The following is a 15,036-nucleotide window of genomic DNA, read 5'->3' as shown; positions in this document are numbered from 1 at the left end:
ACCCGATTTTCTGTCACATGCATACATTAGCAACATTAGATGACAGTAGTTTCAAGCTTCCTTTTATGCTTTATTCATCCTTCTCTACCTCTTTCCCACCCTCCAGGAATTATCAAATTCTTATGAGGAAGTGTCTAAACAGAAGGAGACCCTGAGCCTTCAAGAAACCGAGCACTTGGCCCGGGTCCGAGAACTGGAGGGTGATATCCAAGCAATGGGTGAGAAGGTGCTGCAGAGGGAGACAGAACTTGACAGGTGAGGTCCATAGCTGGGAGAAGCCCATGAGAAGCCCTACAGACTATACAAATATCCAAGAACTTATAAGTATGGAGCTCTTTTATTACAGGACACCCTTTTTATTAACTGCAGTCCAGTTACTAGAAAGAGGCAGGGGCCTCCCAAGCCACATTGGGTGGACCGCTTCTATTTAATTTTCCCACGAATGCTTGAGAAAGCCGTTGAGTTCTTCCTTCATGTTTCCGGACTAGCAACCCAGTGGCATAGCATTATGGGTATACTGGCATTGAGACTATAGCTAGGAAGGGAGATTCCGTCTTGATTATCCTCATCAGAAGACTCCTCCGCTGTTGTCTCAGGGAGGCGTATTCTGAGACTAAAATCCTCACATCTCTCTATGAGCAGTTAATTGTTTCAGCCGTTCCCACTTGATTGCCATTTTGAGTCATTCATGGCTTGTCCTCAATGGACTATCAACCCTGCCCACTAGAGTTTGCAATGAGGTCAGTCACCAGAGCTCCATCTTCTCAACAGCTGGAGCCTGAACCATCCTGAAGTTGGAAGAGTACAGCACTATGGCCCGATTTCAGAGGTCCTATTCCTGTGTGACACACCGTAGCCTCCCTGTTTCATAAAACCTCTAAACAAGCCTGCTTACACACAGCTGGAGGTATCACCTCCCACACTATTGTTTAGAATTGATCCAAAAAAGTGATCTTATCATAAGGTAAATAGTCAAGAGTCCAGTAGCACCTTAAAGAGTCCAGTAGCACCTTAACTTTATTGTAGCATAAGCCTTCGAGAATCACAGTTCTCTTTGTCAGTTGCAACTGTGATCAGATGCAACTGTGAGCCAAGCTACAAGTGACGCCTGACACAGGTTGGACACTTGTCAGCTTTTCTCAAGTTTTGATGGGAAATGTAAGCATCCTGGTCTTGCAGCTTACAGAAGTTTACAGAGCGGCAGTCTATGGGAGGGAGAACATGCAGTCGGGAGGGGAGTGCAGGCGTCGGGCTCTTGCCCGGCGCCCCCTTCCCCTCCGCTGTGTGTGGGGGGGCAGTTTCTGTAAACTTGGATTAAACGGAGAGCGAGGCTGCAAGACCAGGAAGCCCACATTTCCCATCAAAACTTGAGGTAAGCTGAAAAGTGTCCAACCTGTGTCAGTCATCACTTGTAGCTTGGCTCTGAGGTTCTCAAAAGCTTATGCTACAATAAAGTTGGTTAGTCTTTAAGGTACTACTGGACTCTACTATTTTGCTACTACAGACTAATATGGCTAACTCCTCTGGATCTATCATAAGGTATCGGCTGATTTTTCAGCCTCATCAATCTCTGTCAATATGCCAAATGTTGTTGAGGGAAGTTCTGTCCTCAGAAGTTGGTCTATTAAAATCTTGTGAGGTGTTCCCCCCCCCCTTTGGGGAGCAACAAAAATTCTTCTGAAGTATCAGCTTGGGTACAGGTCCAAGAAGCCTCTGGTTGTTGGTTCTGTCTTTAGACAAGGGGATGCTGTGAATGAAGGGCAGTCCAAAGCTAGGTTGTAATAGTGCCTTGACTCAATTCTGGACAGGAAATGAGGCAGGCCTCTCAATCCATCATCTGTTCCATTTTCTCCTCAGGGTGAAGGACACTGTCAAGTCTCTTCTGAGGGAGCAGGAACAGATTCACAATCAGCTCAGAGAGGAAAATGCTGAGAAGGAGCAGTACCAGGTGAGGGTAGATCAGAAATAATTTTGAGAAGAGTGCTGATTCCGCACACGTTGGATAATGCACTTTCAATGCACTTTAGCAATCGTTTGGAAGTGGATTTTTTTGTTTCACACATGAAAAATTCAGTTCCAAATGATCTCTAAAGAGGATTGGAAGTGCATTATCCAATGTGTGCGGAAGTTATCAAAGTTACAGGTGACAAGACGGAACGGGAGCCAGAGAGGGTAGTACGACGATGGCTGACTGACTACTTCCTCTTTCCTAGGTGAAGCTGCAGGCCTCGGAGGAGGAGAGCCGCAACTTGGCTTCTGATCTGCTGGAAGCCAAGACCCTTCATGGCGAGAAAGTTTCGCAGACTCTGCTGCTAAAGGAGGACATCACCAAGTTGCAGCAAAAACTAGCTGCCGCCAATCGCCGTACTGTAAGTGCCTGCCAGCACCCCGTAAACGTATGAGAATGACCTTGCTGCGTTAGAACAGACTTCCACCCGACTCACTTCTCCAGTAGTTTATCCACCTTACAATATTCTCCTCTCTTGCATTTTATCTTCACAACAAGCCTGCCGGGTAGGTTAGGCTGAGCATGTATGACTGACCCAAGGTCGCCCACCAGGCTTCTGTGGCAGAGTGGAGATTCTAAACCGGGTCTCCCATATTCTAGTCTGACACTATAACCTCTCTATATGGTGGTGGAGAGTGCCCTCAAGTCCTTGCTGACTTATGGTGACCCCTGGTGGGTTTTCATGGCAAGAGACTAACAGAGGTGGTTTGCCATTGCCTGCCTCTGCAACCCTCGTCTTCGTTGGAGGTCTCCCATCCAATTACTAACCAAGGCTGACCCTGCTTAGCTTCTGAGATCTGGCTCACCTGGGATATCCAGGTCAGGCCAACCACTATTTATGCTGGCTGTCGTAATGAACACAGATGAGCCCTTCAGAGAGCAAGACAAGGTCCCCGCCCTACCACATAAGCACCTGAGAATCGTGCCTTCAGTCTGATATCGGCTCCACCTGGTACACCTTTACCTGTTCAGATCGGCCTGGCATCCTACACAGGAAGGAAACAAGAGCCTTAAGACAAGGTGTTGGGACATCATTTCTTCTCTCCTCCAGCTCCCTTTTAAAGCATCCAGTCCGATGAAAAGTTCTAAAGAATTCAATAACTTGCACCGAGTTTTTGATGGGAACGGATAATCATAATGAAACTATCTCCCGGATTTTGCTCACCTTCCGCTTCTGCTTCTATGGAGGTTTTGTTTCTGCTCATCATCACTAAATAGCCCCCAGTCCTCTGTGGATTTGCTTAATCTTTGGGGTGGGGGGGACTGTCTGATCTCGCCGTCTAATACTAACACCACCTCCAGACCTTATTGCTCAGCAGCCCGGTAGGAAAGTAACCAGGGTTACTCTATATCCAAAGTAACCAGGGTGGATTTGAATAATGGATGTGAAGCTCTTGGAAACACTGAATTCTAAATGCGAGATGATGATGATGATGGTTTCCAGGCAATAGTGGGGTTTGGAATCAGACGTAAAAATGCCATTCCTGATGCTAAAACAGGAATTAAGAAGATCCAGAGGAGTTAGTCATGTTTTTCTGTAGTTGCAAAATAGTAAAGAGTCCAGTAGCACCTTTAAGACTAACCCACTTGATTGTAGCATAAGCTTCCGAGAACCACAGCTCTCTTCATCAGATGCAAGTAGACGAAGAGAGCTGTGGTTCTCAAAAGTTTATGCTCCAATAAAGTGGGTTAGTCTTAAAGGTGCTACTGGACTCTTTACTATTTAGGAATTAAGAAGAAGTTGAGCAATTAGACCACAGAATCGGGACTCTATTCGGACTTTGGAGGCTTGCTGGATGCCGGGGCTCCTGCATTTTATTGGTAGATATAGAAAAGAAGTCAGATGCAAGTCCGATTGGGTTACCTAATGCATAGCCAGTGTGGTGTGGTGGACAGAGTGCTGGACTGGGATCTGAGAGACCCAGATTCAAATCCCAGTTCTTCCCAGGTGATCTTGAACCAGTCATTCGCCCTAAGCACAGCCTCCCTCTTGGGGCTGTGGTGAAGCTTATTTATGTATTTGTTATACCACTTCTCTTCAGTGAAGAGCTCAAAGCAGCTCACATAAGACAATTACATCTGCTAAAGACCAATACAAATCATAATACTTTCAATAAAATTGCAATAAAACGACAACATAGCACCAATACTTGAAACTGCTCTGGTCCCAACTCCAGTCACAAAATTACAGGTAGATAGATAGCTTTGTGATCGGAATGGTTGTAGGCTACCTGTCGTCACGCTGGAGCTCCCATAATGCTTCGCACGTGATGCTCATTCACCCCTCTGTCTCGTTTTCCCAGGCTCAGATGGAGGCCGTGTGTGAGCAGCTTCGCTCCACGCAGGACATCCTGGCAGCCAGCCAGCAGAAGGTGGCGCTGTTGGGGGAAGAGTTGGCCAGCGTCGCCTCCATCCGGGACCGTACCATCTCTGACTTGCACAAGAGCCGTCTGGAAGCAGCGGAGATCAACATCAAACTGGCCGACATGACCCTCAAGTGGAAAGAAGGCAAAGGGCAGTGGTGGAAGGAGAAGACCACTCTGTTGCAGAACATGGAGGTTTGTGAGCGAGAGCGAGAGAGAAAGATGCTGACCACCAGCTTGGCAACGGTTGATGAGTTCTCTTCCCTCTATATCCAACAGGACAGAGCTCCTGGCACAAACGGTTGTGATTTTAGGGAGCGGAGTGTTGTGAATGACACAAAGGGAACACTGCATGCTTTGGAATGGTCTATTTTACTTATTTATTGGTTTGATTTTTATCCCGCCCTCCCCACAAGTGGGCTCAGGGCGGGTTGATTTTCAGCGCAATCCGTAAGAGAGTTGCTGCCGTCTAATCTCTTGATTTCGGTGGGTTTAGACTGGAGTAACTCTTCTTAGGATTGCACTGTTTGTGTTAAACGATATTAAAGCATGGGGGGGATTGTAATCCATTTGGCATGCAGAAAGAATGAATTTTCCATTTGGACTCTGGATTTCAAGCCCATGTTTGTCTAAGGCGACTCCAGTTTTGAAGACTTAGTGCGAAAAATATTTGTGGAAACTCGGCATTCTGTGGTTTGGATGCACTGAATTATCTTCCCAAATTACACTTCTGGCTTCATGGGTTGAGTTCATGGAGAGGAGCACAGCAGTATGAGCAAAGCTTTTCCAGGGTTCTCCTCAAGATAGGATAAAAAAACCCACAATTTTTCTTAAAAAGCCACAATTTTTCTTGGAAATCACTGCACCCTCTTGCAGAGCTGGCAGAGATAGCAATTCTATCCACCCCTTTCTGCTTAACCATTCAGTGACCTTTTAACTTTGATGTTGGCAGGTCGAGAAGGACAAGATCCTGAAACTGAGTGCTGAGGTGTTGCGCCTGGAGAAGAGCCTGCAAGAAGAGCGGGCACAGTGCCAGGTCTTGCGCATGGAGCTGGCACAGGAGCGTGACTCTAGTCTGGTAAACTACAGCTGTTGGGAGAGGGGATCCCATTGCCCGGCCAGGGTGGGAATAAATTAACAATGGAGAGGGGGGGAGCAGTGGTTGTTCTCATCACTAGCAGAAATTTGCTTGCATGTTGAGGAGCCTAATGAATGAAAGAGGCTCCACGGGTTATAGTAGTCTGTATTCCCTGTGCTAGGATCGGGGGGGTTGGAATATTCCCTACCCACACTCGCATGCATGCACACTCCTTGCCAGTGTCCTTCGAGAGATGCAAATTCTTGCCTTACCTCACCAGGTGCAGGTCTCCGAGAGCCGCCGGGAGTTACGCGAGCTCCGGGCTGCACTGCATGTTGCCCAGAAAGAGAAGGAGCACCTGAAAGCCGAAAAGCAGGTTGGTGTGAAGGGTCCGAAAGGGATCAGCAGCCATGAGTTCGGGGAAGGGGGAAAAGATGATACCCAGGGCCAGAATCTGCAGAGACAATATTGGCTGGGAAGTGCCTGGTAGTGAGGGCCAAACTATAAGTGACAAAAGGCACAGGATGGACACTTGCCAGCTTCCCTCAAGTTTTGATGGGGAACTGTAGGCAGCTTGGCGGAATGTTGGACAAGTGACAGTTGAAAAGTCCGTTGGACATCCGTCAGAGAGCCAAGCTGCAGGACCAGGATGCCATCAAAATTTTCCCATCAAAACTTGAGGGAAGCTGACAAGTGTCCAACCGGTGTCATTCGTCACTTGTAGCTTGGCCCAGTGTGTCCCGGGGGAGGGACAGGAAGTGGGCAGGGCTGTGGTCCCGTTGTGCTACTGCTTGGAATCTGGAGTGGTGTTTTCTTGTCTGGGACCCACTGTTAACTTTTTTCCTGTTCCCCACCTTCAGGAGCTGCTGACGTACATTCGGCGCCTTGAAGAACGTCTGGAGAAGGTCGCTGATGAGAAATGGAGTGAATCGGTTCTAGATGATGAAGAGGACACGGCGCAAAACGCTCATGGTCAGTCTTCCCAACACTGACTCTGCCACCCATCATGCATCAAGCGCCCAATTCTACTTTCTTTATTTACTTTTAATTTAAATATTTACATATTTATATCCTGTTTCTCTCCCAAAAGGGATTCCAAGCAGTTTCCAACAGGAAAAAAAAGCCCCCACAATATATATAAACCAATAAAGAAAACAACAACAGCTAACAATTAAAAGATGCATCATAAAAATGCCTTGTAAAACAAATTAAAAGCCAGAGCTAGAAATATATCGACAAAATGAAATACAGCAAATTAACATCTAAGGCTGCAGGGGCAAGAAATTTCAGCGTAAGAGCATTTGCGAGAGCTATCTAGGAAGATTCGTTTCATATGTTCATGTGTGTTACATGGCACTGCTTGCTTACCCTGTAAACCAAAAAAAAAAGGATGAGGAACCAATGAAGTCAATTGCAAGTATATAGGTAATCCTAGTAAAACAATTATGCTTTAACTACACAGGATATAGGCCGTTTCCACACTAGTCACCTTCTTCTGGAACGCTGCAGAACGTGACAAAAAAACCGTGGAAGATAGTGTCTTCTCACTCATGTTTTGCACGACATCGTGCAAAACCCGTGCGAGAAGATGCTATCTTCCACGTTTTTTTTGCCATGTTCTGCAGCGTTCCGGAAGAAGATGACTAGTGTGGAAACGGCCATATAGGTCGAAAAACATGCCAAGATAAAATATCATACAGACCAAAGTAAGAAAATATTTAGATAAATAATCATATATAGAGATCAAACGTGTTACAACTAAACAGCTTCACTGGTCTCTAAATGTAGTGTTGCTTCCCAAAAATACATATATATATAAATGAGTAAAATGTCTGGAGTTTAAACACAATATCAGTATTACAACGGATGCTTGGACGAAGCCCCTTCAAGAACTATTTAAAGGCCTTGTTTTGGAAAAGCAAAATATACTATTTCCACTGAATAATATATTTATAAACTCCTTAATATGCAATTTGTTGATAATGAGTATGTTGGCAAGTGCTGACAACAACACAAATTTCAGCTCCATTTAAAACAAAATACTGGAATTAACGCTAGAGGAAATTGCCTTGTAGGCACTAAAATCACTTGCACACCAAATCCAAAAAGGTCTGCAGCTAAAATAAATGCTGTCCCTCTAGTTCCTAAAAGATCTCTGTGTTAAATAATCATTTTTTGCTTTATCATTCGGCATCTTGGGTGTAGGTTTATTTCCCCTTCTTACTTGTTTTATACTACTCGTTCACCCAAACTTCTGTTCCGTGCTGTCATACCCCTCACAGACTCCCTGGACTCACCACTATCCGACTCAGAGGACGAGTGCCCCGAGGACATGCGCCTGCCTGCCCAACTCGGTTCCTACAGCCTGTGTGACAACCGAGCAGCTACCACCACGCCACCCTGTACCCGTGAACTGGCTCATGCCGTGGTCATCAGCCAGCCTGCCCCCATTGCTGGTCAGATCAAACAAACCACGGAGGACTCCAGTTCTGACTCGGTGAGACCCTAAAGGACAATAAGTGTTCGCTGGATTGAGACCCTAAGGGACAATAAGTGTTCGCTGGATTGAACACAATAAGTGTTCGCTGCATTTCCTTTCCAGCAAATGAGTGTGTCGTTCAGCTGAGGGTAGACAGGTAGCCTTTTATAAGACCTGTAAACCCTACTTTAGTGATTCCCCAACACGGCGCCCTTGGGGACCATAGTACCCGCCAGTGTGTTTTCTGATGCCACTCCCGTCTTACCCAAAGGAAGAAGCCAATTCTCACCTTCTTCCATCCTGTTGGAACAGGAGATGTCCGGGAGGTATCACTTTTGTATCTGCAGGGAGATTCTAATTCAGAAGAGCCAGAGGAGTGAGCCATATTAGTCTGTCCTTGCGAAATAGTAAAGAGTCCCATAGCACCTTTAAGACCACTGTATTGTAGCATAAGCTTTCGAGAATCACAGCTCTCTTCGTCAGATGCATGGAGGGTATGAAGAAACTAGCCAGAGATATATAGGTGGTGAGGGGAGTGGGGGGAAAGGGTGCAGGAAGTGAGGGCCATGTAAATGCAAAGTCAGGTGGAGTGCGCAGTCCAGGCTGGGTGTGAGTGACCCCCTTCCCTCCATTGCTGGATCCGAATGGAATGCCTGAAAGGCAGTTCTGGTAACTTACTTCTCATTACTAGAAGTAACTGATTGCATCTACTCCCCCCTCCCCACCTATATATCTCTGGCCAGTTTCTTCATACTCTCCATGCATCTGACGAAGAGAGCTGTGGTCCTCAAAAGCTTATACTGCAAATAAGTGGGTTAGTCTTAAAGGTGCTACTGGACTCTTTACTATTTTCTAATTCAGAAGTAACTGTTGGCATCCTAAGAGGACGCTTAGCTTGGAAGCTCCCAATATTTTGTGATTGCCTGCCACCGTGGCAGCCATTCTGTGACGGCGCTTACCCAGTGTTCTCAAAACTCCAGTCATGCCCACGGGCTCAATAAGGCTGGGGATCCTCTGCCCTAGCTGTTCTGGAAATAATGCAAGTGGACCAATCCAGATTATTTATCAGTGGTCTTGCTGCATGAGCACAGTCTTCCTGCCGGACTTTGGGTCTAAAAATGACTGCCCAACTGTGCATGGGAAGCTCATCGGCATAGCACTGGTAGCTGTCCCCCAGCATCTTGCACTACCGTTAGATGTAGAGATGGTTGTTGTGGATTTTCCGGGCTGTAGAGGTTTCCATTTTTAGCTGTTGCGGCAGATAAATATTAAAGGGCCAGCTTCCCTTTTGCCTCATCAGACTCCTACGTCTTGCAGTAATGAAACCCTTTAGTTAAATTATGCATCGCATGAAAAAGTGCTGCTTAGCCTACACTAACTGCATTTTGAACGATCCCAAGTCCTAGTAATTTGAGAGAGGGAGAGAAAAGGTTTAGTTAATTAGGTTACAAAATTTGTGCCCCGCTTTTTCTGTTCCATCATGACCACCAAGGCGGCTTTCTGTGCACTCTGTCCATGTAATAGTCCAGATTCTATTGTCTCTCTCATACTCCTCTTTTGTGTCTATGTTTATGGTTGGGGTTTTATTTTTCCAAACAACAGTGGGATCAAAAGCCCAGCTTTCCAAGCAAAGCCTACAAGCAAGCAGTGTGTGAAGATCTGATAGCTTTCTCCTGTCATATTTATCCCCAGGATCAGGAATTGAAGAGTACTGCCTCTGAACATGGAGGCTCCATTAGCCATCACTGTAGAAAACTATTAATAGTCCAGTCTTCCAGTCTTTGTTCACCACTCTGAGCATGTCACTAATCTGTCCAGAAGGGCAGTGTATAAGCACACTTGTTGTTGTTGTTTTTGTGGTTGTTGTTCCAAGACCATGTGTCTTTTAAAGCCATCAAAGCTGCGGCCATTACTGCCACACATAGTAAGGAATTATGCTTTGTGTAAATATAAGGGACTCCTTCTGTCAGGCCTAGTGCGTGCTGCTTCTTGCACACTAAAAGAGAACCTACATAACTGCGTATCTAAGGGCCAGACTACAAGTGACGCCTGACACAGGTTGGACACTTGCCAGCTTCCCTCAAGTTTTGATGGGAAATGTAGGCAGCTTGGCGGAATGTTGGACAAGTGACAGTTGAAAAGTCCATTGGGCAGCAGTTGGAGAGCCAAGCTGCAAGGCCAGGACGCCTACATTTCCCAACAAAACTTGAGGGAAGCAGACAAGTGTCCAACCTGTGTCATTCATCACTTGTAGCTTGGCCCACAGTTCTGTGGTTTGGGTTAGCCTGTAGGAGCTGTGTTGATTTCCATGGACAAGAAAAAGAACAGGCCCACTTGCTTGGGGGGGCTGCATTGCAGGCAGTGCCAGTCCAGCTCTGGATATCTTCTCCCATTGTACATGTAGGAGGCAGAGGACGAGAAGGCCGTACTGATGGCAGCTGTACAGAGTGGTGGCGAAGAAGCCAGTCTCCTCCTCCCAGAGCTGGGCAACGGCGGCTTCTATGAAGTGGCCAGGTGAGGAGAGCTGTGAGGCTCCAGGTGGCTTTTTCATTTTTCATTCATACTTCCTGTTGCAGAAAGGGAGGCTAAATGGGTTCTGAAACTAGAGCAAAAGCTGCGGTGTTTTAGATGCTGCTATCACCATTTATCATCCTGAGAATCTCATTTTTTTAAAAAATAGAGCAAGTGTCTAGAGATTGTGCTTTCAAAGGTGGGCTGGAAAGAGTGTGGGCCATTCCTCTTGACATCTGAAGCCAGAGGAGTTTCAGAGATTTCAAGCGACTGAAGTAATGAGCACCTGGCATAGCTCTCTGCCTCTTGACTTGCAAACCCGGACTGATTATGCCAACTCGTTAAAAAAAATGAGTAAATTATGCAAAATAAGAGAAATTATGCAAATACGTTCCCCTTCACTTGTTGCATTGTGAGTGCTGATTTCAGCCATTCCCAAATTAGGATATGGACTGTGCTTGTTTACAAATTTAATGTTTTAGCCCAATATTTATTTATTTTACATATATCCTGATTTGTTCCCAATGTAGCTTACAATACACAAAAGATCCAGAAATAAATAGGAAATGAGGGAAGTCCTGTTCTCACCGGGCAGATTATTTCTCTCTCCCTCTCCCCCTCTCTCTGCCAGTAAGTCTTCTACCTATCTCTAAGCTCTGTCTCTAAGGAGAACCACTGTAGTGTAGTGGTTAAGAGGATTTGGGAGACCCAGGTTGGAATCCGCACTCTGCTATGGAAGCTCACTGGGTGACCTTAGTCCAGTCACACTTTCTCAGCCTAACCTACCTCACAGGGTTGTTGGAAGGATAATTCAGCTCCACCACTCAGCCAGGAACAGCCTTTTGAAATTTAAGTGCAGGGCCTGGGATTGAGGCAGACTGTTCTTCCCCATTCTCTTTGTGTCCTCTTCCCATGCAGCGGACTGACAGCAAGGCAGATGTCGGAATCGGGGCCCTGCGGGATGGGCGCATCCCCCTTGGACCTGCCCTCACCATCGCTTTGGAAGGAGTGTCCCATCTGCCATGAGCGCTTTCCACCCGAGAGTGACAAAGAAACCCTGGATACGCATGTTGACGGGCACTTCTTTTTTAACACTCATGACCCCTTCCCTTTTGAGTGACCTCATTCCCCCCCCCCCCCGTTCCGTGTTCCCTTGGCTTCCCCTCACCCTCTTCAATGGGACCCAGGCTGGGATATCCTCTCCCGTCCATGGAGAGTCTTGTAAGAGGGATGCTGTGCCCCTGCTGAGAGGCCTCAGGTGCTAAGTGGCAACAGGGGGGGCGGGTGGGTATCTTCTTCCTGGGGCCTTTTCCAAGGTAGCGTAGTCCGCCAGCTTGTGTTGGGAGCCACCAAGTAAGCCCACACACATATACACACACGTTAAACCAAAATTGGACCGAAAGCTCAGAATTTTAATAGTAGGCTTCCTTTAATCTTTTGGAAATGTTTTGGGAAGCGCCGGTAGGGAGGACCTGTTCACACCAGTGGTTATCCTCCAGTGTCATGATTTTGAAAAAGATCGCAATCCCTGGCAAAACCAAAGGGCTTTGGACTCTCCACTCGTCCATCCTGGAGAAAACAGGCAAGCAGAAGCCACCTTTATGGATGACGTTCACCGTTCAGTGGAGAAATTATCAGTCATGACCACACCCGAGGAGGTATAACTGAAACACTCCGGTGTTCCATGTATATAAGAGTTTTTAACACCCGATAATAACTTGAGACAGCTACATCTTTGCACTGCCGTACCACACACTTGACTAACCCGTTCATCAAAAGATGACCATTGTATCCTCCTACATTGTTTGCGTGGGAGAGAGAACTCCGAGATTCACACAAGCGTTCATTACCAATGGCCATACTAATCTAATCTGCACAGTGACCGATCATTAGTAGATGTGTGCATGCATGCACACACACACACACACACACATATTTTGGATTTGTCACTTGCAAACTTAAGACACACATTTTGCTATTCCACTTCTTGACAGTGGAGAGTCACAGCTCCGCTCAATAGGACGTAAAGATAGACATCTAAGAATTTTCACTGGGACAGTTCATAGAACTTTACACTCTGTCCTTCCTTAGGTGCAGCTTACTTTTAGGAGTAGCCAGAACATAGAGCATCACAGAAGTACTGGAGAAATGAAGGAAGAGGTGGCCTAAGGAGTTGGGGGGGGGGAGGCGGAAAGTATTTTAGAAGCGATCAAAGGACGAGAGAGTCACAAGATCTCACACAACTGAAGTGGCCATTTCAACAAGGTCTCCCATTTTATGCCCTGGTGTTTACCGCACAGGGGCAGGCATGTTCCTATCGCTACTGTGGCTACTGATATAGCGCAGCGGCAATGGGGCTTCCACATAGCAGGTTTCCCTGCAGTCTCTATGCCCCAGTCCCCCAGCAGCGGCCATTTCCTCTCCCCCAGACCACCCGAGCTTTATTGACGTTTTCCAAAAAAAAAAAAAAACCCTCTTCATCTGAATATTGTTATATCAGGTTGTCTGAATTCCCAGCTTTCATTTTTTTAAAAAAAAGTGTCTAGTCCATTTCATTGTAGAGATAGGCCTTTCCCTTTACGTCTTCCCAATGAAAGGGGCTGGAGATTCGTTTTTTCTAAAAAATGAAAACTGGTAATTTGGAGAACCTGTTGCACATATTGGTATACTGTCATATCCATCTAACAATATTCAGTTGCTGGTTTAAAAAAACAACAACAAAGAAGCCCCCTATGGCAGTAAATGGGTGCTCTAAGGAAAATGGCTGCCATGAAAGCAGGAAAATCCCACATGGCAGCCATGTGGGCTTTACTGCAGTCTTTCCCATGCAGCAGAGTAGATTTGAGAAAGATTAGGGGAGAGCCAGGGAAACTTCAAGAGGTACATGAATGTGCCTTGATGGTGTGGAGAAGCAGGAACAAAATCTGCTTCCCAACAGAGTAGAACCCAGAGGAAATGGCCCCAGTTTGAAAACGGCAGAGTAACCACAATGGTTTCAAATTCACAGTTGCATCAGCTAGAAACCCCATTTCCCAGATTCATTGAAAGGATAGGAAAATTCACCCTTTGACTGGATTAATGACGAATTTTAAAAGGGCAAATGTATGCTAAATGTTAACTAACGTGCATGAACTAGTCTTGACGACATGCCTTCAGAGGGATTTGAATCTTGTCCAGGAATCCAAGCCACAAACACACCATGTACCTAGAACTTTCTCTAGCATGGCCACAGATTTTAAGCTTCTCAGTGCTGAAACTGAAAGGGGGAGAATGGGGGATATATCCTTGCAATAAGAGATCTTGGAGCTAAAACAAGTTAGCAGGTGTCTCTCATGGGGTATCTGGGTTGTACCACGTCTGATTGCAAGTTGGAGATCAAAGGGTTGGATGCGCCCCTACGCTAAGAGTGCAATCCTAAACAGAATAGCAAAGAGACCAGTAGCACCTTTAAGACTAACCAACTTTACTGTAGCATAAGCTTTTGAGAACCACAGCTCTCTTCGTCAGATGCTGTTCTCCTCGTCCTGCATCTGACAAAGAAAGCTGTGGTTCTCGAAAGCTTATGCTACAGTAAAGTTGGTTAGTCTTAAAGGTGCTACTGGTCTCTTTGCTATTTTGCTACTACAGACTAACATGGCTAACTCCTCTGGATCTAATCCTAAACAGAGTTACTCCAGTCGCCATAGAAATCAATGGGCTTAGACTGGAGTAACTCTGTTTAGGATTGCACTGTAAATTCTTCCTCCATGTTCATGGCTAGGATGTCAAGATGAGATTCAGGCTCGTGGTTTTCCCCGAGATTCTAGTTTTGTACACGTAGGCAGTCTTTTACATGAGGTGGCATTCAAATGTCTGATCGCCTTGGGTGCACTCAACTGGCACAGCCCAGCAAGAGACGCGTGAGCTAAAGTTTCTGTTGTGATCAAACTTGTAATGCAGAGTATGTGAGTAGAAAGCAAACCAAGAGTTGGAAATGAATTCATGTGGGTATTTATTGTTTTAGCTGCAGGCCCTTAAACCAGTGCAAAAAAGAGAGATTTTATTGCTAACATTTATATATTATATGGCATTGTTCCCCCCCCCCCCTTAATAACAGATAAAGCTACCAGACTGGTAGAGATGTGAATTTGAATAAAGCAGAGAAGATCTTCTAATGAAACCACCCTTAGCACTTCTCAGCAATGCCAGGAGACAAACATTATACAAATTCTCAGACAGTTTTTTTTAAAAAAGCGATCAATATCTTTCTTTAAATGCAGCTGTTATCTTTGCATAAAGAACGAAAAGATGATCGAGTGAAGGTTCCTTAATCACTGAAACAATAATTCTTGAACAAGATTTCCTAATGTGGGACAAGTCAGAACCAAACTAGACTTTATGGTGTCCATATGTCAGACCGGTGGACACCATAACATCTAGTTTGGTCCTTATTCCTTGCCTAACAATGAATTTAAAAGGCCAGGGTAGCATGTTGTAAGATTAGACTATTGGGCCTTTCCAGTGACGGGTTGGATTAGGATGGTGTGTGTTCTCAAACACACACACCCAAAGTCCCTGTGTTGTATCCAACCCTCAAGAATCAGTGATATGATTACAA

General features: G+C 45.8%; 1 protein-coding gene across 2 annotated transcripts in view; it reads left to right on the top strand.

The window, feature by feature from the left end:
- Positions 1–13,891, top strand: part of CALCOCO1 (calcium binding and coiled-coil domain 1) — a 30,155-nt gene extending 16,264 nt beyond the window's left edge. For both annotated transcript variants that reach the window (XM_055003802.1, XM_055003801.1), the window contains exons 6-15: positions 107–255; positions 1,858–1,948; positions 2,214–2,369; positions 4,312–4,566; positions 5,324–5,449; positions 5,730–5,825; positions 6,310–6,421; positions 7,732–7,946; positions 10,333–10,442; positions 11,358–13,891. In XM_055003802.1, coding sequence (XP_054859777.1) covers positions 107–255; positions 1,858–1,948; positions 2,214–2,369; positions 4,312–4,566; positions 5,324–5,449; positions 5,730–5,825; positions 6,310–6,421; positions 7,732–7,946; positions 10,333–10,442; positions 11,358–11,559 — 1,512 coding nt within the window. In that variant the 3' untranslated portion in view covers positions 11,560–13,891. The remainder of the gene's footprint in view (positions 1–106; positions 256–1,857; positions 1,949–2,213; positions 2,370–4,311; positions 4,567–5,323; positions 5,450–5,729; positions 5,826–6,309; positions 6,422–7,731; positions 7,947–10,332; positions 10,443–11,357) is intronic.
- The last annotated feature ends 1,145 nt before the right edge of the window (positions 13,892–15,036 follow it).

The sequence above is a fragment of the Eublepharis macularius genome, chromosome 19 (genome assembly GCF_028583425.1).
Source record: "Eublepharis macularius isolate TG4126 chromosome 19, MPM_Emac_v1.0, whole genome shotgun sequence".
Lineage (NCBI taxonomy): Eukaryota > Metazoa > Chordata > Lepidosauria > Squamata > Eublepharidae > Eublepharis > Eublepharis macularius.
The sequence above is the reverse complement of the archived record's forward strand: the minus strand, read 5'-3'. Positions and strand labels throughout refer to the sequence as shown.